This window comes from Pongo abelii, chromosome 1 (genome assembly GCF_028885655.2).
Source record: "Pongo abelii isolate AG06213 chromosome 1, NHGRI_mPonAbe1-v2.0_pri, whole genome shotgun sequence".
Taxonomy (NCBI): Eukaryota; Metazoa; Chordata; class Mammalia; order Primates; family Hominidae; genus Pongo; species Pongo abelii.
In genome coordinates this window covers 211,680,172-211,706,997 of record NC_071985.2, presented here as the reverse complement: position 1 = coordinate 211,706,997, position 26,826 = coordinate 211,680,172, and the positions used below count along the sequence as shown (strand labels likewise).

Genomic DNA, 26,826 nt, shown 5'->3' with positions numbered 1-26,826 from the left:
CTACTATATACGAGACATTTTATGCTCATTACATTTCACAATATTTGTGAATTCATGTATGTGATAGATGTGAATGAATAAGAGTGACAAATGAGTCATATACAAGCCAAGCATCCGTAATCCAAAAATCTGAAATCTGGTGTGTAGGTGGCAGAGCAGGGAGTGGCACTGTCTGTGCTACTGCCAGGCCCATCCTCCTCCCGCTTTACTCTGTCCATCAGGCCCGCAGGTGCACAGGACATTCTTGCTCTGTGGCTTGGGTGGAGAAAGCCCTGGCGCTGCCTGCCCTGAACCGCTGGGCCAGGCTCCTGGGTGCCGGGTGGGCGGGGCTCTGTGGGCTGGAGTGTGGGGGCCATGGCTCAGTCACAGAGGCCCCTTGTGAGCCGGCACAGAGGCCCATTGAGAGTCTCCCCACCCAAGCCCCTGGCCTCAGCCCCACGGCCCAGCGCAGGCGAGGAGGCCGGGCCTCTGCCCAGGAATGTGCCCGCTCCTGGGGAAGGGGACTGGAGATCCACAAAGCCCCTTTCTACTAGGGCCTGGGAAGGGCACAGGCCCTCCAGCCTGACCCCACCCCGCTTCATTCTTCAAGACCAAGGGCAGGTCCAGGCGAACACCTCCCGTCTCCCACTCTGCAGCTGGTGCCTGAGCATTGGGGCAGAAGGTGAGGCCACCTCTATTTCAAGAACCAGCCCCCGGGCTGGATGCAGTGGCTCACGCCTGTAATCCCAGCACTTTGGGAGGCCGAGGCTGGCAGATCACTTGAGGTCAGGAGTTCGAGACCAGGGTGGCCAACACGGTGAAAATACAAAAATTAACCTGGCATGGTAGTGCATGCCTGTAATCCCAGCTACTCGGGAGGCTGAGGCAGGAGGATTGCTTGAACCAGGGAGGCAGAGGTTGCAGTGAGCCGAGATTGTGCCACTGTACTGCCTTCCAGCCTGGGTGACAGAGTGAGACTCCATCTCAAAAAAAAAAAAAAAAAAAGAAAGAAAAGAAAAGGAAAAAAGAACCAGCCTCCAGAGCCAAGGACACTGGTGCAGCCAACAGGGGCGAGGCTGCCTTGGAATAGGAGTGCTCTCTGGCCAGTCCTCTCCCTCCTCTCACCCTATCTGGTGAGTTCCCTTGGAGCCAGAGGCTGGGAGAGGGAGACAGCTGCCCTGCACTCAGGGTAGAAGTGGGGGCTGCACACCTGACTAGCCCTGGCCCCGGAGCAGGCTACTCACCAACTCCTGATTCCCATCCCTGCTCAGCAGAACTCCCTGCAACACACATATAGGCCCCCAAACTCCAGCCCTGGGTCCCTGTGGGTCCCTCGGATGGGCCCAGGATTGGCCTGTGCTGGGGTGGACACAAGTGGCCTCTGGAATGCAGGGCCTGGTCCCTGCAGGGCTGCTGCACCCATCTCTGCCCGACCAACACCCCATGGGGAAGAACGCCTGCCAGGGTCCCAGCCCACTGGGTTTAGATCTGTGGGCCCAGGGTGGGCCTGGTGTGTCCTGGGCAGGGGCAGTGGCTGGCCTGGCCCCTGGACTCTGCAGGGAGGTGCCTCTGAGCCTCTTGTGTGACTCGCAGCAAAGTGCAGGTTGAGGAGGAAGAGAACAGGGAGAAAGGAGAGAAAAGGAAGAGTGGGGAGAGAGGATGGGGAGGGAGGCAGAGGGAGAGCAGCGCTCCCACCTGGCCAGGGCCTGGGTCACTTACTGAGAGGGGACTCCTCATCAGGCTCCGAGACCATCATGCCAACCATGGGCGGGCGGCCCAGGGGCAGCCCTGAGCCTGCAGAGTAGAGACAGAGAAGGAGGCGAGAAGGGACATTGACAGTGAGGGAGACGAGACGGAGAGAAGCAGAGAGAGAGGCAGAGACATTGCAAGAGAGAGGGAGACACAAAGAGACAGAAAGACAGAGACAGAGATAAAGAAAGTGGGGCGGGGGAGAACGAGAGAGAAAAGGTAAGACAAAGGTGAAGAAAAAGGCAGAGGGAAAAGGAAAAAAAAAAAGAACAGGCAGAGGGGAGAGGGAAAGACGGAGGGCGAAAGAAGCAGAGATGGTGAGCCAGAGAGAGGGAGAACAGGATGAGGCAGAGGGAGGAGGTGCACAGACAGACAATCAAGGAGTGGGGAAGAGGGCCCAGGGCAGGGAGGACAGGGGACACACGCAGACATGAGATGACGGTCAGAGCAGGACATATGGGCATGGGGGAAGACAGAAAGAGACAGGTCAGAAGATGGAAAGAAACTGGGGGAGGAGAGGTAGGAAGGGGTCCTAAGGAGGGGAGGCTATCAGGGATGGGTCTTGACACAGGGGGCTGGAGCTGAGCCAGGGAGCCACAACCATGCCCAGTGGGAGGAGGGGAAGAGCCATCTCAGGGGCTGGAGTCCAGGGTCTGGGACTGGGCCAGAGCCTAGGCATGGCCCCATGACAGGCAGGATGGCCCTGGCTCATGGGCGCAGCGGGGGCGCTGCCCTTGGTCAAGTCTGAGCGGGCACCCTGGGACCCCAGGATCAGGGAGGCATACCTGCTGCCTCCCTGACTGGCATTCAGCCCAGCTGCCTGGACCTGCCCCAAGGGCAGCTGGCAGGAGCCAGGGTTTGGCCTGGAGGGTCTGAGGCCCCACCTGTTCCCACTTGTGAGGAAAGGCACCTACCCTGGTCTTGGGCCCCCTACAGCTGCTGTGCCCTGTTCCCCACCTCTTCCCCCTCTGGCCTCATCTGCCCTCACAGCTGCTTCTCAGGGAGGGCAGGTGGGCTGGCCAGGACTGCCCAGCTGGGGCAGAGCTGCTGCAGTGGGCAGCCCCTGGGGAGGGGCCAGAGACGGTTCATGAACGGACAGGGTGGACTCAGAGGCAAGCCTGGCTTGGCCAGAGGCAGCTCCAGGGACACATTAGCATAGGCCATTCCAGGACGGGATGTGCCATGTGTGCCTGGGGCCCACCTGACACTCCCTCTCCCAAGCCCTACCCAGCTCCCAGGCATCCTGCAGCCTCGTGGAGACCTACGCATGGAAAACCTTCAGGCGGAGCCCAAGTCCAGGCTCTGGGAGGTCACAGTCAGGACCAGGTTACCCAGGCACCCACCCTCCTGTCTACACTGACCCAGTTAGGATGCTACCCACTGGCATTTGAAGGCCCCTGATATGTCAGCTAAAGGGAGGTGACTCCACCCCTGAAGTAGGCCCAGGCCAGATTTGGCCAAGGCCTGCCTAGGGTGAAGGCAGCCCTGGATGCCACAGGATGGCCCAGTGGTTGGTCTGACCTGAGCACCTGCTCCATCCTTGGCCCTGGTCACAGATTGTCCCAGGAGCTGCCTCCCAGAGAGGGCAGTAGGAACCATAAAGAGCCACAGGGCCTTGTCCTGGGGTAGGTCCTTCTCCACCCAGTATCCCAGAGTGGAAGGAAGCGGGGACTATGAGCCCCCATCCCAGTGCTGGGCCAGTCTGACCAGGGTGGGGGCTGACTCTCCTCTCTCCAAGAGCCCAGCCTTGCCTCCCTAAGCTAGGAACCCTTGCTTCCCAGCAGGTGACCCACCTTAAGGCAGGGTTGTCTCCCAAGCCTAGGGTCAGGCTCAATCTGTGCCCTGCCCGCCCTGCTGGCTGCCTGAATGCCCAATTCCATAGAGCCCCTCTGTTCCGCTTGTCTTTGCCTGGGATCCCCAGCTCTGTGCCCCCAGGAGGGCTCTGGGGAAGGACTCAATAGCTGAGCTGCCCTGGGAGGTGAGAACTTTGCTTTGAATGTGAAACAGCTGACTGGCTCTCAGTCCCCAGCAGAGCTGGGCTTTACCTGCCCAGTGCCCTGATACCTGTGCCTGCGGCATGGGCAAGCATAGGACCTGGCCACACCAGCCTTGCAGGGACCTGCCAATCAGTCTGCACAACTGTCACTCAGCGGGTTAAGAGATTACACCCACTTCTTGCTTCGTACCCCAGGGCAGGCCCAAGGAGCCCTTGAGGCCCTCAGCCCAGGAGACTGGCTCTGGGGCTTCCCTGGGGGACAGGAGGGAGACCTGCGGGAGGCCCGCAGCAACTTACCCATCTGGAAGTCCCCGCTGCCCAGGTCCCCACTGCCCAGGTCGTCTATAAGCAAAAAAGAGACGTAATCAGCAACAACAAATATTTGTTGAGTACCTACTGGGTGTCAGGCACTGTTCTGGGAATCTAGTACACAGTGGGGCAGGGTTGAGAAAGCACGGAATGGTCGGTCACCCTCCTCCCCCATGCCTAGGGAGGGCTGGCCTGTGAAAGTCGGCTTGGAAGCCTCCATCACAGAGGGTGTGGGCCAGCTGGGCTCAATGGCTCAGGCCTGTAATCACAGCACTCTGGGAGGCCGAGGTGGGTGGGATCACTTGAGGTCAGGAGTTCAAGACCCGCCTGGCCAACATGGCGAAACCCTGTCTCTACTAAAAATACAAAAATTAGCCGGGTGTGATGCCACCCGCCTGTAGTCCCAGCTACTCAGGAGGCTGATGAAGGAGAACTGCTTGAACCCAGGAGGCAAAGGTTGCAGTGAGCTGAGATTGCACCACTGCACTCCAGCCTGGGCGACAGAGTGAGACTCTGTCTCAAAAAACAAAAAACAAAAAACAAAAAAAAAAAAAAAAAGAGAGAGAGGATGTGGGCTGACGCCCCAAAATCCAGGGACTCAAATCATCTGTGCAGTGGCTGGGGTGGGAACGGGCAGATCAGACTCGCCTCCAGGTGAGAACAAGGAGGTGGGGTACGGGATGCGTGATGGTCCTGCATGCTGCATTGCCAGCCACCTGCCCAGTGGGTCCTGACCGTCCCAGGCTGCAGAGTGATGACCAGCCCAGGGCCACACAGGTTGTAAGTGGAGGATGCTGGCGTCATGGGGACCAGGGCTCAGGACACGCCCAGCCCATTTCTTGAGGCACCACCTTGTGGAACTTCATGGGGCCTCTTTAAAGACCAGTGGGAAGAAGCACGGTCTCACCCCCTACCCCTCTGCTCCCAGCCTTGGATCCTTGGCTCACCTCCCGAGATGCTGTCAGCCAGCATGTCCTCATCATCAGAAAGGTACGAATGTGTCCAGCGCATTTGGCTTGCCGTGACTGTCTCCGTGTCCTCAGGCAGAGACAAGCCATCGTATGCTCTCAGACCGTGGGTCACCTGTAAGCAAATGAGAGCTGATTGAGTCACTCTCTTCAGCTCCCACTGAGCCCCACGGTCCTTCCCCTCACTTCCAGGGGGACCCAGAATCCCACCCTCAGGCCCCTTAGTGGTTAAATTTGACTTAGTATGGCTCAGTGAGCCAGGCTGGGGCTGAACTCTTTTGACTCAGTTTCCCCAAGTCCCATTAGCCCCTGGAGGCTTCGGAGCTCAACCCTGTAAATTCCGAATGAATCCTCAAATACAGCAGACAATAAAATGTAAATCACTTTGGTAAGTAAAGACTCCTTTTCCTTTGGAGAAGGCAAGGGACACCCAGGACATGAGTGAGTGGATGGGGGGATGCAGGTGGGTAAAGGGGTGACCTCGGCCAGCACAGATGGGGGGCACAGGCAGGTGGAAGGCTGGCCAGGGTCAGCATGGGTGGGGACACAGGCAGAAGTCGAGGGCGAGCTGCTCAAAGCTGTTGCCTCCCCAGGCAGCTCCTCCCCAGGCCATTTGGCTCCTCTTCCTGCCTTACTCTGGCCTGCCCGTCTCCAGGCTGCAGGGAACACATTCCACTGTGTTGGAGAATTAGCTTTGGCACATGCAACCACACTGACAGACTCATCCCTGGGCCCAGCAGCGCGGAGGCGGAGCTCAGCATCTGGGCTGAATGGGGACAGGCGTGGTGTCAACTCCACGTGACCTCAGGCTGCTGCCAAGCCCAGGATAAGCTCCACCTTGGGGCCTGCAAACTATGTGGGCCGGAGCAGAAGGGCCCCAGCGGCCATAACACCTGCCTTCCCAGGTGTGGGTCCGGGCAATGAGTGCCTCTTTCCCCCTAGACAAGATCCGGATGATTCCAAAGCAGTTTTACCAAATAACTTAGAGGAAAACAAACCCAGGGGAGCCCAAGGGAAGCCCGTGGCCCACAAGTGTGCAGATTCACGATGGCTGGACCCCAGATTCCACAAGCACAAGTATGCACAGACTGGTAATGGCCTGGGGTGAGGGCCTCAGGCCCTGCCCTGGCCTTAAGCCAGAAGGAAATGGTCTCGCTTTTGAAAACCAAACCCACAAGGGCTAGACAAGGTAGTGAGGTCCAAGCCAGAGCAAACGCCAAGGAGGAGAAAAAAACAAAGAGCCAGCCAGGCCCCCTTCCCTCCCCACCCCTACTGCTCCCACAGTCCATGTCCCTCACGCCTCTGGCGTTTCTCACGCCGGGCCCTCTGTTGGAATGCCCTTCCTCTCTTTGTTTCTCAGGCGAACTCCAATGCATCCTCAAAAATCATCTTAAATACCACCTCCTCCACCTACTCAGGAATAAGGAGGAACAAATGACTGATTGATATGCGTGGGTCTGAAAGAAGCCAGACACACAAGACTACAAACTATATGATTCCATTTATATGAACCCTTAGGGGTGAAAGTCTAATCCATAGTGACAGAAAGATCAGTAGTCACTTGGGACCAAGGGCAGGCTGGGGGTGACTGGGAAGGGGGCACAAGAGACACCTCTGGGGTGATGGTTCACTGGGCATACTATCTCATTACTGACTGTACCCTGAAAATGGGTATATTTTGTTGTGTGTATTTATGCCTAAATAAGGATGACTAGAAAGAAACTCTCTTTGTCCCGACTCCTTGCTGTTCACAGTGACCTCAACCCCAGTCTGGTTCTGGGCCCTCCTGGGCTCACAAGGTTATTGTCTGTACCTCTGCTGGAATGGAAGCACCTTGAAGACAAGGGCTGTGATGAATTCATCTCCACCTTTTCTGCACCCCGTGCTCAATAAATACTTGAATGAATGAATAAATGAATGGACAAAAATGTCATCACCTATGAATTCCAGTCACTCCTTGAAGATGACTTGCTTTGGGGAGGCACTACCTACCTCCGTGCAATCTATAAGCATCTCCTATCCTAGGCTGTGAGCTCCCTGGATGGGGGAGTGGCTGGGTGCCATTTGTTCATCTTTGTGTTTGCGGTGCTCTCAGACCTTGGGGAAGGTCTGCATTGTCCACATCTTATTCCTGCTTTGGCCTAAAGCCCTTACCCCCAACAATCTACCGGCAAATGTTGCCTCCTGTTCCTTGTCCTCTCCCTGCCCTCTCCCTGTCATCCTGAGTGCTGGCCTGTGGACTTCTAGGCTGTGCCCGTGGGATGCGCATTCAGGAGTGTGCTTTCGAACGTCCAGGAGCTGGTAAGAAATGCAGATTCCTGGGCTCCTTCTCAGAGACAGTGAGTCAGGCTCTTCCATCCCAGGAGGGTGGTCATAGTTGTGCATGTCCAGGGGATTCCCACAGCCCCTAGTTAGAACCATAAGAGCAGCCCCGACCAGGGACTCTGCCTCCTTCCCCGGGTGGGGTACAGGGCAGTGTTCCCACTGGCTGGAGCAGGCCTGACTGACCCAACGTGGGTATGAGGCTGGGGCTGGTGCAGGGGCACTGACTCTGGTTAGAGGAGATTTGAGGGGTCCCCTCAATCTGGTGGGGGGCTCTGTCAATGCCAATCCCCCTCCCATTGCAACCAAGGTTATGGAGGGCATGCCTGGAGCACTGCGACTCCCCGAATCTCCTAGACACTGCTGTCTAGAAAGGAAAATCTAGTGGTGAATGATGAGCCAGGTCCAGAGCTTTTCCCAGGGAGCAGGGAGCTCGTTGGGGTTGGCGGCGGGGGTGGCCTTGGGACCAGACAGGAAATAGCAAAGTGAGATTCAACATGGAAAGAAAGCCAGGAACACACATCTGCAGGGAGAGGGGAAAGAGAGGCCAGAGCACGTCGGGACTTGGACAGAAGTGCCCCACACTCCACCAGAGGACTCCAGAGCATGGATCCCTCCATCTGCCAGTCTGCTCTTGCTTGCAGCCCCCACCCTAGGGTCTGAGGATCCAGGGTCAGATCAGGGCCCATAACAAGGAATAAGTCAGCAAGAGCAGAGACTTCATTTGTAAAAAGCTGAAGATCAAGAGGTTCCAGCAGCTGTATTTCACATCTGGGAGAGGAGATGCAACCAGACAGGAAAGAAGCTCCCAGAAAGAGCCAAAAGGAACTTGAGACTTGACCATAGAAGGACCTTGGACCCAGAACGGGAAAGTCCAGGATCTGCTTGAGGAATAATAACAGCTAACATTTATTGAGCACTTACTATGCACCAGGCACTCCTAAACCAGGTTATAGGTCTTATGGGGTGCCACTGAGAAGGAGGGCAAAGAGAGCAGAGAAAGTCAGGTTACCTGTGGAAACTTATATGTGGCAGGGCTGAGATTTGAACCCTGGTGGTCGGGCTCCAATACCTAAGCAGCTACCACTGTGCTACATCACCTCTGTGACCAGGGTGTGCAACGAGGCAGAGATCACTGGGAGTCACTGTTGCGAAGCCTCTCAGTCACACTGCACGCCACTTTGCAATGCATTTCCTCAGCCTAGTATCACCTGAGTTGACAGTGACCCTTGGAGGTGGCTGAGGAGGTATGAATGCTCCCCTTTCCCAGTGAGCCCCGGGAGACGTGTCGGCCCAGACCACAGGTGAGGAGCTGGCGTCCCACCCCAGGCCTTCTGCTCACCAGGAAATGAGGCAGGGCTGGACCTCTGGGCTGGCCATGAGGCCTAAGCAGAGAGCAATACCAGGGAGCCCAGGGTTGGCTAGTCCCTGTCCCCAACCTGACCAGCTCTCAGAATGGCCCCATGGGATGCCTGAGCTGGCAGTGGTCTGGGACCGTGCAGCATGTGCCTCAGGTCCCAAGGAGGGCTATTAGCCGCTCCAAGGTCAGAGGCAGAAATAGAACCCAGGTTTCCTGCCCTCCAGCCCGTCTCCGGTGGTGAAAGAGCCTGGCTTCCTCCCAGAGGAACCCAGCACTTCAGGTATGTGTTGGAGCCGGACGGGGAGCTGGAGAGGAGGGGTCTAGGAGGCAGACCTCGGCCAGAGAGGAAGGAGCTAAGCAGAGAGGGGGATTTTCCAGACCCTGCAGTTCCTGGTTGGTGGGGGTGGGGGTGCACGCAGCTGACTCAACCGGGCCCGGGCCAGAGAACTGTTCTAACAGGCTGAGAACAATTGCTTGGGGCCGGGATGCAGGCAGTGTGACCCCCAGTGGGCAGGCATTCCTTGAACACTGGTGGGACTGTAGGCGAGGGCTTCTGGGAGGCACCCAATCCCGGAGGTGGGCTATGTCCAGGCCCTCCTGGTGAGAATGAGGGTCACATGGAACTCCAGGTCCAAGCTGTGTCCTTGGGGACAACGAATGCAGGCTGGATCCTCCTCTCCTGGCCTGGGTGAGGATAAAGAGGCAGACAAGGCTGGCTAGGAAAGGACTCAGCACGGAGGAGAAAACCACATGAGTGGGGCACAGAACGGAGAGAAGGCAGGAGGGGTACAGATACGGAGAGCAGGTACAGATCACTTGAGGCCAGAAGTTCGAGACCAGCCTAGCCAACATGGCAAAACCCCATCTCTACTAAAAATACAAAAATTAGCCCGGCATGATGATACATGCCTATAGTCCCAACTACTCAGGAGGCTGAGGTAGGAGAATTGCTTGAACCCGGGAGGCGGAGGTTGCAGTGAACCGAGATCGCACCACTGTACTCCAGCTTGGGCGACAGAGCGAGACTCTGTTAAAAAAAAAGTTTATAGCAAGCTCATTTAGTGCCAAGCCCTGAACTGAACTGACATGAAGCTATTCAGAGTGTGTTCACTCCACTCAGAGGGAAGAGTCCTGTGTTTCACTGTAGCAATATTACTGTTGTTTGATCATGGGGTGTGACCCCCAGACTCCAATGGGGATGTCACATCCCGGCTGGGCACATGCTCTATGTCACCTTCCTCAAACCTGAAAAATTCTGAATTCCAAAACACATCTGACTCCGAGGCTTTCGGTCAACAAACTGTGAGCTTGTGTTATTATTATTTCCGTTGTCTGGATGAAGAAACTGAGGCTCAGAGAGGATTGGCTGGGTAAATGGGATCAAGCAGGTAAGGCACTTAGTGAGGCGTTCACTTATACAGTAAGTGCTTAATAAGCTCTAGAATTACCCAAGAATGATCAATAAATACTTCAGAAATTAAAAAAAAAAAAAAAAAAAAAAAAAAAATAAGCTCTAGAATTACTTATACAGTAAGTGCTTAATAAGCATTAGGATTAGTACCATGCAGGGGGTGCGGGGTAGGGGTGAGGGGTAGGTGTGGTTGAGGGGTGATGCATGGGGAGTGTGAGGTGTGGCTCAGGCCTGGGGTTGCCTCCAGATCTGGGATGAAGGGAGGAGCCTGGCTGAGTGGGCGGGACCCTAGCAAGGGGTGGGCAATAGAATTGGGTCCCATGGCTCAAAGTTGTCTGCCTGCTCAGAGGCTGACTCTGGGACCAACCCAGGGCTTTGGGCTTCTCCAGAGACACTGTTCACATGCCTTCAGCAGCCAGTCCACCCCACCCTCCTTGTAGCCCAAGCCTGGGACTGAGCCCCCGACTGCCCCTGCAGCTAGGCAGGAAGGTCTGAGCACTGCACAGTCCCCAGGGCGGCTGCAGCTGCCCAGGGCCAGGCTCCAGGCATGTGGGGATGGAGTGAGCTCACCCCATCAAAATCCAGAGACAGTGCGGGGGCGGGGGGACAAAAGAGCTTCTGCCTGCCCACCTGCCTCCCTGCCACGGTCACCCCGGGCTCTGCCTCAGTGCCCCTTCCCCTGCCCGCTGCCAAGGAACCAGCAGACAATGTGACCCATGGTCCCCAAATCTCTGGGGAGGGACATGAACCCAGACAAGGTCCCCATCCCCCTCTGACAGGATGCAGGCTCCTAGGTAACCCCAAAACAAGTGCTTCCCCTACTCGGCTGCAACCCAGGCCCCAGATACAGGATCAAGGTGCCCTGCCCCACCCCCAGGCCACCCAGTGCCCTGTCCACAGGCGACAGACAGCACAGGGGAAGGAATCTGTCGGGGCAGCACTTTGTTGTACAAACTGCCAGGGGCGCAGAGTCGGACACAAAGGCCAAAAGGCCTTTAATCCCCGGCAGTCTGAGAGGGGCGCCGGGCCGGAACGGAGGTGGCCACAGCCTCCTCTGGCATGCCTGTGCTGCCCGTGCCACTCGGGAGGCCTGCCAGCTTCTCACACAGGGGACCCCAAGGTGGCAGAAACTTTGCCAGCCAGTCAGCCAGGAGGAATACGGACCTCCCCAAACAAGGAGAGGGTCCAACACGCAGCCAGTGCTTCTTTGTGCCAAGGGCTGAGCTAAGGTCTTCACAAGACTTACGTCACTCAGATCCACCACAACCTCACGAGGGAGACACTGGAGGCACCCTCATTTGATAGATAAGGAAACCAGGCTCAGAGAGGTACAGTTACCTGCTCCAGGTCACACAGCAAAGGCAATGGGAATGGAGTCTGAAACCAGGACTCCCCTCTGCTGGGTTCATGCTTCTGTATTTGGCTAGCTCAGAGGCATAGCTGCCAGCAGGGCCCTGCTTCTAACCTCTGACCCCTTGCCCTCTGTAAGCTCATATCAAGGCCTGCAACCTGGAAAAGCTGCATTCCATCCAGGGCTTCTCGGGAGCGCTGGGGCAGGTCAGGGCCTTCAGCGGAGACCCAGAGGGCGGGAAGCTGGGGTCTGGAGTTTCTAATCCCAACTCAGCCCCACACTCACCATGTCGCCTTGGACAAGCCCCTGCCTCCTTTACCTTTTAGCTAACTTTAGTGAGTCCCTACTGTGTGCACTGGGCATCCACACCACCATCTCAGTCCGTGTGAACAATACGCGGAAGGCAGTGACTTTGATCTGTTTTGAGCATTGCTGCAACTCCACAACAGAAAACACACAGTAGGTACTAATAAATCTGTGGACTCGCGGATAAACCAAATGAATGAACCTGCCCAACAGCCCTAAGGTGGAAATTAACCCACCTGACAGAAGAAAGGTAACTTCAGAAGGAGACTTGCCCAAGATTACACAGCTTGAAAGTGCCAGAATTACCTCTAGTCCTCAGTTCCCATTAATACAACAGAGGCCATAATACTTCATCCCAAGGGAAAGAGGGGACTAGGTCACAGGAGCCCTGAAATCCATTCCAAGACACCCCCTGTCCTTGCAGAACAATCCCTCCAAGACTTAGTTCTCTCTGCTATGAAATGGGAGCAAAAGGCCGGGCGCGGTGGCTCACGCCTGTAATCCCAGCACTTTGGGAGGCAGAGGCAGGCAGATCACCTGAGGCCAGGAGTTCGAGACTAGCCTGGCCAACATGGTGAAACCCCATCTCTACCAAAAATACAAAAATTATCTGGGCGTGGTGGTGTGCGCCTGTAATCCCAGCTACCCTGGAGGCTGAGGCAGGAGAATCGCTTGAACCCAGGAGACAGAGGTTGCAGTGAGCCAAGATCGCACCACTGCACTCCAGCCTGCGCAACAAGAGCAAAACTCCATCTCAAAAAATAAATAAATAAAATAAAATAAAAATAAATAAAATGGAAGCAAAAAAAGGTCTCTGCTTTGCCTCCTTCCTGGGGCTACTGGGAGAGGCACGTGGAATGAGGTGGTGACTTCTTTGAGAGGCACAGTCCCAATCTCTGAATCTGCCTGGCCCTTCTCCAGGCAGGCCCCATGTGGTCTCTGCTTGGAGGCTCCTATGACACAGCTAGGGGTGGGCACCCAACCCGGTCTGGCACTGACCAGGCAGGGGACTGGCAAGAACACTTGACCACCAGCCGGCGGGGCAGAGCAGGCTGTGCTGTCAGACACCTCCAAGTCCGGGCCACCCTGGCCATAGTCTAGCTGGGGGGCTTCAGCTTCCTATCCGTAAAAACAGTAGAATCGATCAGATCTGTCCCATTCGGTTCAATTCAAGTCACTTCAACCTCGACTTACTGGGTACCTACTATGTGCTGGGCCCGCGGGACAAAATGTGAAATGGACACAGAACTCCATGTTCCTGGGGGACACAGGCCACGGAACCATGTGCTGGCAATACCGTGCGAAGAGAGTGCTGAAGGGGAAGGACAGGGCCAGCAGAGTCCAGGGGAGGGTCCCCTCACTTAGGGAGGTGGCTGGGAGGCTGGGGAAGATTTCCAGAAGAAATGCTAACTCAGCTGGGCCTGAGAGATGACTTCACCTAAGTAAAGTGGAGAAGGGGAAGAGTGCGGACAAGGTAGAGGGGAAGGCACACGCTGAGGCCAGGGCTGGAGAGGGCAGGGCACGTTCACGGGGTGGGAGGAAGCCTGGTGCAGCGGGACACGCGTGTGAGTGGCAGAGGAGTCAAAGGGTGGCACGAGTGGGCTTTTCCATTTAAAAGTGCCGCCCCTCAGTTGTGCTGCTGACCCAGTGCTAGTCACAGAAGCCAAGTCTCCCCTGTCCCCCCAGAGTCCCTGCACTCTCCTCCGTCCCCTACAGACACCCCAAGATTAGGTCTCCCCTGGTGGCTGAATGAGCTGCCTGCCAACTTACAGGGAACCAGGAAGCCACCGGGAAATGCCCTTGCCTCACCCATGTGCCAGGTGTGGCCAAGGCGCTGGGGGTGGCCCAAGCGGCGACAGCTTCTGGACTGGGCTGCCCAGCAAGAAGGTCCCTGGGGGTTGAACACTATCTGCCAGGCACCGCGGCTGCCGGCAGCACCTGCAGCGTTCACGTGCCAGCCTCCTGCACGCAGCCTGGCTTGGTTCTCAGGTTCTCCGGCTCCCAGCTGCCCTGCTGCCCTGGCATGTCTGTGGGGCTTCAAGGGCACACCAACCTGGTCGGGCCTGCCCATACCCTCCTGGGTCACTGCCCACAGATTTCATGAATGATGCCCCTTGCACAGTGCCAGGACTATGGAAGGATGGGCGGAATGTCGCACAAAGTTATGTTGCCATGAGACACCACTAACAACCACGGCTGCTTCCTGAACCTGTCGGGTTAGGCCTTCCCACGACTCCTGACTCACCAACGGGTGAGAGGAAAAGCCCTTATCATGGCCAACCAGGTTCTATGTAATCTGTCTACACACACACCCACCCACACACACACCCCTCCCCCACACCCCCCCCCCCCACACACACACCCCCACACACTATCATGGCCAACCAGGTTCTATGTAATCTGTCTACACACACACACACACACACCCCTCCCCCCCCACCCCCCCCCCCCACACACACTATCATGGCCAACCAGGTTCTATGTAATCTGTCTACACACACACACACACCCACCCCTCCCCCCTACACCCCCCCCCCCCCCACACACACTATCATGGCCAACCAGGTTCTATGTAATCTGTCTACACACACACACCCACCCACCCACCCACCCACCCACCCACACCCACCCACACCCACACACACTATCATGGCCAACCAGGTTCTATGTAATCTGTCTACACCCACACACACACACACACACACACCCACCCACACCCACCCACACCCACACACACTATCATGGCCAACCAGGTTCTATGTAATCTGTCTACACACACACACACACACACACACCCCACACACACACCCACACACCCACAATCATGGCCAACCAGGTTCTATGTAATCTGTCTACACCCACACACACACACCCACACACCCACCCACCCACACCCACCCACACCCACACACACTATCATGGCCAACCAGGTTCTATGTAATCTGTCTACACCCACACACACACACACCCCCCCCCCACACACACACACCCACACACTATCATGGCCAACCAGGTTCTATGTAATCTGTCTACACACACACACACACACACACACACACACACACACACAAAATCATGGCCAACCAGGTGCTATGTAATCTGTCTACACACACACACACACACACACACACACACACACAATCATGGCCAACCAGGTGCTATGTAATCTGTCTACACACACCCACACCCACACACCCACCCACACCCACACACCCACACACCCCCACACACACACACACACCCACACACTATCATGGCCAACCAGGTTCTATGTAATCTGTCTACACACACACCCACCCACCCACCCACACACACACACACACAGACGCACACTCACACCCACACACACTATCATGGCCAACCAGGTTCTATGTAATCTGTCTACACACACACCCACACACACACACACACGCCACGCTCCAACCTCTTTTGCTACTGTGCTCCCCCAACTCCCTGCCTTCTAAAATAGCCACATGCATCCCCTCAATAGTCCTCAAACACACTAAGCCCCCTGCCTGGGACACTGTCCCCACATATTCCATCACTCGCTCCTCTTCTTCCAGTTTTTGCTCAAATGTCACCTTTCAGCCGCGCATGGCCGGTGCCTCACGCCTATAATCCCAGCACTTTGGGAGGCCGAGGCGGGTGGATCACCTGAGGTCAGGAGTTCGAGACCAGCCTGGCCAACATGGTGAAACCCCGTCTGTACTAAAAATACAAAACTTAGCCTGGTGTGGTGGCAGGCGCCTGTAATCCCAGCTACTTGGGAGGCTGAGACAGGAGAATCACCTGAACCCAGCAGGCAGAGGTTGCAGTGAGCCAAGATTGTGCCATTGCACTCCAGCCTGGGCAATAAGAGCGAAAATCCATCTAAAAAAATAAATTGTTGAATTAATTAACGAAGGCTGAGGCAGGAGGATTACTTAAGGCCAGGCGTTCAAGACCAGCCTGGACAACATAGTGAGACTCTGTCTCTACAAAAAAATTAAAAATCAGCCCATTGTGGTGGTGCACACCTGTAGTCCCAGCTACTTAGGAGGCTGAGGCAGGAGGACTGCTTGAGCCAGGAGTTCGAGGCTGCAGCGAGCTATGATTGCACCACTGTACTCCAGTCTGGATAAAAAAGTGAGACCCTGTCTCTAAAAACAATTAATTAGTTAATTAATTAATGGGGTTTATAAGTGAGGAGCCTGAGGCTCAGAGAGCTAACTTGCCCATAGTCACAGGGTTGGAAGAACCAAGACTTGAACCTAAGACCCCTGGCTCCACACCTGGAAGGAACTCCATACCACCTGGTCCCTCGATGATGCCTGGGACTTTCCTGCTGGGAAGCCCATCTCTGGGGTGACAAGAGGCTGCCCATAGTCACTGAAGAGCATCCCGGAGGGGTGGGTGGGGGCCTCGGAGGCGAGCAGGGGCCAGAACTCTGGCTCCAGGGCCTTGCGCAACACAGCCAGACAGCCAGGCCTCAGTGACTGTACTCAGCGCTTGTTCCCGTGGGCATCGGCAACAGGAAAAAACAGGCTGGAACGGCGGCCCGGCAGCTGTGGCCAAGGAGGTCGGCTCCCCCTGCCCCCAGGCCGGGCTTTCCTCATCTGCTGTATGGAAGAAGAGGAAGGGGCAGGCAGGGCCAGGCCCATGGCTGAGATAGGCCTGTGGACAGCAGAGCTGGAAATCAGAGCAAGGGGTCCTCGTCCTGAAGCGCCCCGTGTCTGCTTTCTTCATGATAATGTCCTTTCCTGGACACAGAAACTCTGGGAAGGGAATAGGCGCGGGGGAGACAAACACATCTGGGAAAGGCTGGTTACACAAAGCTGAGCTGCCTCCCTAAGTCCTAAATGACTGAAGCAACATGATGGGACTGGGGGGTTGGGAGGGGTCACGTGCAACTATTTAGTGTTTCCCAAGTTGCTCAACTTGGAACCCTTTATTTATGCAAGGCTCACTAGACTAGGGTTCCACAGAACACACTTTGGGAACACTATCCCAACCATCCCGCCTTTCCCTCAAGTTAGCCTTAAGTAAGATTTTAGATGTAAGATATGCTCCCCAGTACCCAGGGGCTCTGTAAAGGAGGCTCTTGAAGATAAGAAAAGCTGCAAGGCCCCATGGAAGGAAAAGAGGGCTGGCAGCAGGCTAGCTGGTAATAGGAGGGGTGTGTTCTCTCTCCTCAGGGTGATTGACACCTGTCACCTGAGAAATCCAGACACAGCCCGAGCCTTCCCTCCCTGGACATCAATCTGCTCTCTCAGGGGGTGACTCCTGGCGGAGGTGAAAGAGAAGGTGGCCCAGCACCCAGTCATTCCTGGTCCGCTGGGACCCTCAAGAAAGTCTGGAGGTACCTGTGCCCCAGAGAGAAAGAGAGCTTCGTTCAGCTGCTGAGTGCAGAGACCGGGGCAGGGGCTCACTCCCAGGGCCGGGGACCATGCAGGCGAGTGGGTGCTGGTGCTCTTCAGGGCAGCGACTGAGAACAGGGCTCCCAACCAGCTCTGCTCGCTTGGGCGAGTCCCTTCCCTTCTCTGGGCCTCAGACTCCCCTCTGTCCGATGACAAAGCAGCCCTAAGTCACGGCTCTCCAGTCCATCCTCAGCAGCCTCAGGGCCACTCTGGACAGGAGTGAGGTGGAAGCGGGGCACCGTTAGAGTTTGGGCCCCTTCCCAAACACTCACTTTCATCAAAACACATCCAATTTTTTTTTAACAGGGTTCTGCTCTGTCGCCCAGGCTGGAGGGCAGTGGGCCTCCTCAGAGCCTCCTAGGCTCAAGATATCATCCTGCCTCAGCCTTCCAAGTAGCTGGGAGTATAGGTGTACATCACTACATCTGGCTAATTTATTTTTTGTAGAGATGAGGTCTCGCTATGTTGCCCAGGTTGGTCTCGAACTCCTGGTCTCAAGCGATCCTCCTGCCTCGGCCTCCTAAAGTGCTGGGATTACAGGCATGAGCCACTGTGCCCAGCTACAAATCCACCTCTTTCCTTTTTATATTCTCACCTTCTACATAAATATCTGGTTCAGCCCTTGGTTAGCTGTGAGGCTGTGAGCAAGTCATTTCTCCTCTCTGTGCCTCCGTTTCCTCAACTGTAAAATGGGCACGATCATTCATAGTAATAATATCTATCTCATACGGCTGTTGTGAGGGTTAAATACAAATGTAAAATGCTACAAATAACACAGCACATGGTGAATGTTCTATAAGTGTTTGCTGCCTTTCGGCCGGAACCGCCATCTTCCAGTAATTCACCAAAATGACGAACACAAAGGGAAAGAGGAGAGGTACCCGATAGATGTTCTCCAGGCCTTTTAGAAAACATGGAGTTGGCCAGGCACGGTGGCTCACGCCTGTAATCCCAGCACTTTGGGAGGCCGAGGCGGGTGGATCACGAGGTCAGGAGATCGAGACCATCCTGGCTAACATGGTGAAACCCCGTCTCTACTAAAAATACAACAAATTAGCCAGGCGTGGTGGCGGGCGCCTGTAGTCCCAGCTACTCGGGAGGCTGAGGCAGGAGAACGGCGTGAATCCAGGAGGAGGAGCTTGCAGTGAGACGAGATCGCGCCACTGCACTCCAGCCTGGGCGACAGAGAGAGACTCCGTCTCAAAAAAAAAAAAAAAAAGAAATCACGGAGTTGTTCCTTTGGCCAGGTATATGCGAATCTATAAGAAAGGTGATATTGTGGACATCAAGGGAATGGGTACTGTTCAAAAAGGAATGCCCCACAAGTGTTACCATGGCAAAACTGGAAGAGTCTACAATGTTACCCAGCATGTTGCTGGCATTGTTGTAAACAAACAAGTTAAGGGCAAGATTCTTGCCAAGAGAATTAATGTGCGTATTGAGCACATTAAGCACTCTAAGAGCCGAGATAGCTTCCTGAAACGCGTGAAGGAAAATGATCAGAAAAAGAAAGAAGCCAAAGAGAAAGGTACCTGGGTTCAACTAAAGTGCCAGCCTGCTTCACCCAGAGAAGCACACTTTGTGAGAACCAATGGGAAGGAGCCTGAGCTGCTGGAACCTATTCCCTGTGAATTCATGGCATAATAGGTGTTTTAAAAAAAAAGACCTCTGGGCTGTTAAAAAAAAAAAAAAGTGTTTGCTGTGATTATTATTGTTAATTTGATTAAAATGAGGGTCTCACTGCTTAATGAGTTTGAAAGCCATCAACTTAAATGATCCCAAAGCTTCCTCTGGCTTTGATATTTTAGAGCACTGACACTCTAAAACATTAGGATTCCAAAATTCTAGGCTGTGTCCCACCCGCAAAGGGAACAGGGCTAAAGGAGGGGATTACAAAGTCAGGACAGGCCGGGTGCGGTGGCTCACGCCTATAATCCCAGCACTTTGGGAGGCCGAGACTGGTGGTCAGGAGTTCGAGACCAGCCTGGCCAACATGGTGAAACCCCGTCTCTACTAAAAAATACAAAAATTAGCCAGGCATGGTGGCATATGCCTGTAATCCCAGCTACTTGGGAGGCTGAGGCAGGAGAATCGCTTGAACCCGGGAGGTGGAGGTTGCAGTGAGCCAAGATGGCGCCATTGCACTCCAGCCTGGGCGACAGAGTGAGACTCCATCTCAAAAAAACAAAAACAAAAACAATGTCAGGACAAAGCCAGAAGGAGTCAGGCTGCAGAGACCTGCCCAGCAAAGGGTCATCATCACCATCATCCTCATCATTCATTTATACCTCCCCTCTTGCCCTGTTCCAAAAAGGCTGCAGACAGCTTACAAAGATGCACACTTAACAGCCAAGAGAATATTAACTAAAGATATATAAGAAAAACTCAGGCAGGGCAGGCAGATGGAGCCTGGAGTGAGGCAAGCAGACAGAGAGCACATGCTGAATCCCAGAGATCTAGGAAAGGGACAACTCATGTGGCCCCGAGATTGCCAGCAGCCAATGGGAAGAAGGAAACCTGACCAGTCCCTAGATTCCATGTCTCATAATGTAAAAACAAACCAGTTGTTTAGAAAAAGCAAAACTATCCCTGATACTGAGAGCAGGGAATGTCCCAAGGGACAGGCTTGTCTGGCACCCTTCTCTGCCTCATCAGTGGGGCTGGCATCCCCTCAGAGTCTGCTGACCATGACCCTTTGAAGCTGAAGCCAGGGGCAGAGGCTACAGTGATCAAAGATTCAGGGAGCTGGAATGGCAGTCCAGGTAGTACCCCACTAACCTCACCCCAGCAGCCTTAGTCTAGGCAGGATTACCCAGCACTCCCCAAACCCGAACACAGCCAGTGCCCAAAATAGCTAGAGTAGGAGAGGGTGCCAAGAGGCCCTGGCAAGGGCCTGGGCTAGGCCCACCTACAGGAGGGCCCAGTGGGCCAATGCACACATACCTCTGGTGCACAAAGAGGCACCTTCAGTCAGGCACAGAGCCGTCCCTGGGAGTCCCCCACCCACCAGGCTCCCCCCTCAGCTGCACGTTGCTCACGCAGAACTTGAGCTGCTGCTCCACCCTTCCTACAAAGCAGGCCTTCCTGCCTGAGCCAGACTAGAAAAGCCTTCCACAGAAATGCCACCGTACCATATAGGGAAGTGCCTGAAGACCTTCCCGCCCCACCTCCAGAATCTGCCAGAATCAGCCCCCTCAGGATCCTCCATGGTGATGCTGGTTCCTCCCTGGGTCCCCCAGCTGCAGACCAACACAATGGGGGCTATTCTGGGCTGCACGGGGTATTTAAAGCTCTGACTGGGCCTCCTCCCTGGGGAACAAAAGGCCTTGCCCTCCGTAAGACCTTCCTGAAATTGTTCCTGCCCAGACTGTGGAGGCTACATCCTGTACTGTTCCCCACCTCCCCTGCCAGGCCCTGAGGCCCTGTAGGATTCAGCACAAAATGCCTCCTCCAGGAAGCCCACAGGGCTGCCTCCTGTGCTCAGCAGCACTGCCTGAGACCCTCAGAAAAGCTGGGTCCTGGCCCAACTCTGCCATCGATCTTCTCTGGGTCCCAGTTTTCTCATCTGCAAAATGTGGATGTGAATCCCAGTGTGTGAAAGCACTCCAGAGGCTTCCATGGTTAGGATGAGTAATGTCTCTCCAGCCACCTTGTGAAGCAGAATATAGGCAGGAACGGGCATTGGTCTGTTTTGTCGCTGCCCTTTTTTTAGCACCTGGCACACAGTAGGTGCCAAATAAATATTTACTTACTGATACAAATATTTGTGGAATGTGTCTGTAGCCTCCATAGAACCACCCAGAATACCAGGCACACAGGTGGTTAATACCCTCGATGGTAACGTTGCCAGCTCTCAGCTTGAGCACAAAGAACACATCAAGCCTTATGCTAAGTACCTGATGTTAATTATCTCATTGAATTTGCTCAACAGTCCCAAGAGGTCGGTACCATTCTCTTATTTCACAAGCAAGAAAACGGGAGTTCCAGTCCAGGTGGTTAAGCAGCTCGCCTGAGGTCCTAAATGGCCAAGCTGGGAGTCAAGCCCAGGAGCCCTGAAGCCCCGGCATCCTGCGCAAATGCACATTGAAGAAAGGCAGTCGGAGAGCACTGGGCGGGGAGCCAGGAGCCTGAAGTCAGCCACTAAGCTGTGTGACTTCAAGCAAGTTGCTTGGCCTCTCTGAATCAGTTTTCTCTTCCATAAAAACAAGGGCATGAATTCCTCTTCTTCAGGTCGTTGGTAGGATCAAAGGAACCAAAGGATGTGACTCTGTCTCCCACACTAGCCCCAGCGCCTCCCCAGGGGCAGCAGCTGTGAAGGATGGTGGAAAGATGTACTGGGAGGAGGGGGCTACCCAGAGCTGGCTCCGGAACAAAGCTCCGCAGCTGCTGACAACAGCTGTGGAGAGCTCTGGGCCTGGCCCAAGCAGGGGGAGAATGGGCAGGCTGGGAAGTCACCTCTGGCCCTCCTCTGTCACCCTTCCCTGCTGACAGCTGCTGAGGCCTAGGGGCCAAGGGCCCCAGAGCAGGCAGGGAGTGGGGGTGTGGAGGGGGCGGGCGGGCTGGCTGGGGTCATCTTAGTCCTCATGCTGTCAACTGCTCAAGCCTCAGGGTGCCTGGCCCCGCTGTCCCATCGCACAGCCCTTTACCCAGTTCCCTGGGAAGCCTGGGTGGAGAGGCTGGAGCAAAGGTCTGGGGCTGAACATGCCTTAACTGGAGCCTGGCCTGCTCCAGGGCCCCCGTGGGGAGGTGCAGGGCCAGGAGGGAGGGAGTCCTGAAGAGGCTTGCAATTTCCCTGGTGCACAGCTCCACTGCAGGCCCTTCAGAAAACGTCCCTGGAGGCTGTGAGCTTGGCCCACCCCAGCCCATCTCAGCCCCCTCAGCTGCCGGCCAGCCCAGCTCCAGTCCCAGTTCGGTGCCAAGCCTTTCCAGCCCGCTCCAGCCCACGCAGCTCTCTCTCCTCTGAACTCTCACATACCCATAATTACAACTGACCATATTTTCCAAAGCAGAAATCAAGAAACCACTGAATAAAGGATTTCTGGGCTACTTCTGAGTGTCAGAGGCAGCCTGGGAGGTGAAGTTTGGATGCAGAGGTATTCAAATCTCTGAGACACGTTGACAGTTTTTTGGGATGACTACTGTATCTATCATATTTTATTAATAAATCAAAGCCATCCTAGGAAATGTGTGTTGGGCACATGCCACCCCATACCACTGTTAACTGTTGACTGGACACTTTAGCCTGGCAGCTTCCTAGCTGTGTGGCTCTGGGCAAATCACTTGACCTCTCTGAGCCTCTGTGTCTTCATCTGTAAAATGGGAATAAAAATGACCCCCTCACAAGGCTGCTGTGAGAATTCAACAGGACAACCTAAGTGCTAGTGTCAGGCACTTATGAGGTGTAAGTACCACTTCTTCCTTCTCCCCCAGGCCAATCCACCCCAGAGCTCACACACCAAGTGAGTAAGCTCTCCAAAGACCCCCGGGGAGAATGAGACACAAGAGAGACCTGCCTGCAAAAGGTTCCAATGCATTCCTGGATCCGGTACCGTCCAAGCTGGGAGGGATCACCTAGCCCAACACCCTCACTAATCAGATGAGGAAACCAAGTCCCAGAGAAGGGAAGTGAGCATGTTATGGGGAACCAACCAGACTTGGAGGGCCTGGGTTCAATCCCGTCTCTGACACTTCTGGCTGCTGGGAAACTTTATCACTTTGAGCCTCATTTTCGTGCCTCCCATACCCCCATAATGTTGGATTAATAATTATGGCTGGGCGCAGTGGCTTGCATCTGTAACCCCAGCAATTTGGGAGGCTGAAGCAGGCGGATTACTTAAGATCAGGAGTTTGATACCAGCCTGGCCAACATGGTGAAACCTCATCTCCACTAAAAATATAAAAATTAGCAGAGCATGGTGGCACGTGCCTATAATCTCAGCTGCTTGGGGAGCTGAGGCAGGAGAATCACTTGAACCTGGGAGGCGGAGGTTGCAGTGAGCTGAGATTGCGCTACTGCACTCCAGCCTGGGCAAAAGAGTGAGGCTCCATCTCAAAAAAAAAAAAAAAAAAGCTGGATTATGTATACAGAGTGTCAAGAATGGTGCTTTTGGGCAGCCGTGAGAAGAGAGAGGAGCCTCCCAGCAACTCGATGGCAGAGGCAGATCCAGGACCCAGCCTCTTGGTTCCTAACGAAGGGTCATTTACCTTTCACGAAGCCACCTCCTCCTCTCCTTGGGGCAAGGATTCTCAAAGGCCAGGATAAGGGGCTACACAGATGAGGCCTCTGGGAGGGTGGCAATGGGCTAGGTCTTTGTCGGGGTGCTAATCAGGTCCAGAGCCCTCAGTCTCAACCTCTGGCACCCAGAGCTGGTCCCTCCAGCCTGTCTTCAAGCCCCAGACAGGCCCAGACTAGGAAATGGCAGGAAGGGCTGGCAAGGGAGGGATGCCGTGTCCTTGGCAGAGAGAATGCGACATCCGAGGGACTCGGGTTACCGGAAATGGTAAATCTCCCCGCTGCCTGTCACCTTCGACCAGGAATGTCTGCTGCCCCAGGGAACATCCTGTCCACCTGCCCTCAGACAGCCCAGGGACAGCCAGGAACCTGGACCCACTCTCTGCTCCCTGCCCCACCCCCAGGCCTTAGGTTAGCTGCTGGGTCCCCCCAGCCAAAGGGTACCTGTCATTCTAGGGAGTGAGCCTGGCTGTAACTAACTGACCAATCCCAGGGAAGGAGCCATCCTAGGAAATGTGTGCTGGGCACAGGGAAGGAGGAGAAGGCTAGAAGGGGAACCCCCAAAAGATTGACAGCTACCACCAAATCTGATCCATCCAATCCCATCATACGTGGATTCTGAGTCCCCAGTTTGGATGAAGGCTCTGATCTCGTAAACCCAACACAGGAGGCAGTACAGTGTGAGTTCTGGGGACTAACCCAGCTGGAGGCGTGGCTCTGCCACTTGCCAGCTGGGTGGCTCTGGGTAAGGCACTGCAGTGCCTTCTGCCCTCATCTCTGATACATAAGTGACAGCAGCCTGTGACAGGAACCTGTGAAATTTGTGGCGCTAAGCTGTGAGTCATTTAGCCCAGGACCTGGTGTGTAGCGGGGGCCCAGTAAACAGTGGCTATTAGGTATTGGGAAGCATTAGAAAGAGAAGGGGAATAAAACAGTAATTGTTATAGGAGCAGGTACTATGAGCCACACAACGTTCTCTGCCCTTGCTGGTGCTGACCTTCTACTTGGAGACCGATGGACCATAAATTAATACCCCAAATATACATGTCAAATGGTGAGAGTGCTGAAAAGAAAATACAGCAGGGTGAGGGGACGGGGAGTGGCCTGTTGAGGGTTGCTATTTCCCTGGGTATGGAGGGTGATGCTGACAGAGTAAGTCAGTTGCATACTTAGAGGAAGAGCACCCAGACACCAGGAGCAGCATCTATAAAGACGCTAGAGGCAGGAGGAGCCTCAGAATGTTTTGGAAACAGCCAGGAGGCCGGTTATCTAACTCCCATGACTGCCCTGAGAGCTAGGTGTAATTGTCTCTATCCCCCGGAGGAGAATCTGGCAGGGCCAGGATCTGACCCTCCATAGCCAGGTGTCCAGGGATGACTCGCTTCAGAGCTCCCATGGGGAGGAGCAGAAAGGGAGAAAAGCGCAGGTGTCTGAGTCCAAGCTCTGATTCTTCCAGGGACTGGCCATGTGATCTCAGACCAGCTGCAGCTCCTTGTAGGGCCTCAATGTCCTTGTCACTCATGGGCTAGAGATGCCTGTTCCATCCACTTTGCAGATGATGTGCCCAAAAGGAAGGGGAGGAGAAAGTATGGTGCTGGGAGGTGACCTTGAGCTTCTCTGGCATCTCAGGCCAAAGCTCCTCCCCGGGCAGGTGTGAATGCCAGGTGCAGACCCTGCCCACCTGAACCACCCAGAGCAACCACCTGCCTGACCCCCAAAAGCTCACATCCTGCCTATGCCTGACTGGGCCTTGTCCCACTCAGCACCCAGAGCCCAGCCACAGCCACGGCCTCTGTCCTGCACTCTGGTTCTGGGTGTCAGACATGTGCCTCACCCCCAGGGCCCAGCCCAGGACCGGCTCCTTGTGTTCCTGACCGGGCGGAGAGTCCGTGATTTGCCTTTGTTACCAAGGGTGCCAAAGCGGGCCAGCCCTCACGGGCACCCGGCCAGATCGTGAGGCCCAGCCAAGTGCAAACAGCACGCTTGGCGCCCTGATACGGGCGCGTTAGAGCGGGCAGGCTGCCCACTGCCCCCGTCACAACAAACCATCATCTCCGCCCCGCTGAGGGGCCCAGGCAGCCGGCACCTCTGCTGGGAGCTGGGGACTAGGGGCTGCCAGGGGAGGCCTCCTCCCCGTCTCCCACTGGGAATGGGTAGTGGGAATTTCGGAGCCTGGACATGGAGATTCCAGATGCCAGCAGCTGAAAGGGCAGATATGCAGACAGGCTGCAGGGAGCATGTGGGAAAATAACAGGGGCAGAGGACCTGGATGAAGGCAAGTCATGGAGTTTTTCACATTATGGGTGTGGTCAGGCAAAGGGAGAGTGAGAGGCTGCCGAGAAGAAAGCAGGAAGGGCCCAGCAGAGAGAGGAGCAGCAAGAAGAACCAATGAGAGCCGGAACGGTTCCAATATGGGACAGAGAACCAGGGATAATGACCACAGCAACTCCTTCCAGCAATACCCAGCACTTAACATACACAGCGCTTCCGACAGAACTTTCTGGTGCAATGGAAATGTTGCGTGCCTGCACTCATCCAATAAGATAGCTACTAAGCGCTTCAAATGAGGCTAGTGCCATCAAGAAACTGAACTTTTTGCCGGGCATGGTGGCTCACGCCTATAATCCCAGCACTTTGGGAGGCCGAGGTGGGTGGATCACCTGAGGTCAGGAGTTCGAGACCAGCCTGGCCAACATGGTAAAACCACATCTCTACTAAAAATAAAAAAAATTAGCTGGGCGTGGTGGTGTGCGCCTGTAATCCCAGCTACTCGGGAGGCTGAGGCAGGAGAATTGCTTGAACCCGGGAGGCAGAGGTTGCAGTGAGCGGAGATCACACCACCGCATGCCAGCGTGGGTGACAAAGCAAGGCTCCATCTCAAAAAAGAAAAGAAAAAAAAAAAAAGGCCTGGCACGGTGACTCACGCCTGTAATCCCAGCACTTCGGGAGGCCGAGGAGGGCAGATCATGAGGTCAGGAGTTGGAGACCAGTCTGGCCAACATAGTGAAACTCCATCTCTACTAAGAATACAAAAAATTTGGTTGGGTGCGGTGGCTCACGCCTGTAATCCCAGCACTTTGGGAGACCGAGGCGGGTGGATCATGAGGTCAGAAGATCGAGACCATCCTGGCTAACACGGTGAAACCCTGTCTCTACTAGTAATACAAAAACAAAATTAGTTAGGTGCGGTGGCGTGCACCTATAGTGCCAGATACTCGGGACGCAGACGCAGGAGAATGGCATGAATCCGGGAGGCGAAGCTTGCGGTGAGCCGAGATTGCGCCACTGCACTGCGGCCTGGGCGACAGAGTGAGACTCTGTCTTAAAAATAAAAAATAAAATAAATAAAATAAATAAATAAATAAAAAAACATAAAAAAAATTGCCAGCGTGGTGGTGTGTGCCTGTAATCCCCGCTACTCCACAGGCTGAGGCAGGAGAATTGCGT

General features: G+C 55.0%; 1 protein-coding gene and 1 long non-coding RNA gene across 8 annotated transcripts in view; one reads left to right on the top strand and one right to left on the bottom strand.

Annotated features, from left to right (window-relative positions):
• HSPG2 (heparan sulfate proteoglycan 2) overlaps window positions 1-26,826 on the bottom strand; it is a 116,748-nt gene that overhangs the window by 69,270 nt on the left and 20,652 nt on the right. For all 7 annotated transcript variants that reach the window (XM_063714482.1, XM_063714493.1, XM_063714487.1 and 4 more), the window contains exons 2-3: window positions 4,981-5,116; window positions 4,022-4,066 (exon numbers count right to left, since the gene is read on the bottom strand). In XM_063714482.1, coding sequence (XP_063570552.1) covers window positions 4,022-4,066; window positions 4,981-5,116 — 181 coding nt within the window. The remainder of the gene's footprint in view (window positions 1-4,021; window positions 4,067-4,980; window positions 5,117-26,826) is intronic.
• LOC129056636 (uncharacterized) lies at window positions 394-6,927 on the top strand. The gene is made up of 3 exons (XR_010136610.1): window positions 394-661; window positions 4,962-5,906; window positions 6,362-6,927. It is a non-coding gene; the product is annotated as an uncharacterized LOC129056636 (long non-coding RNA).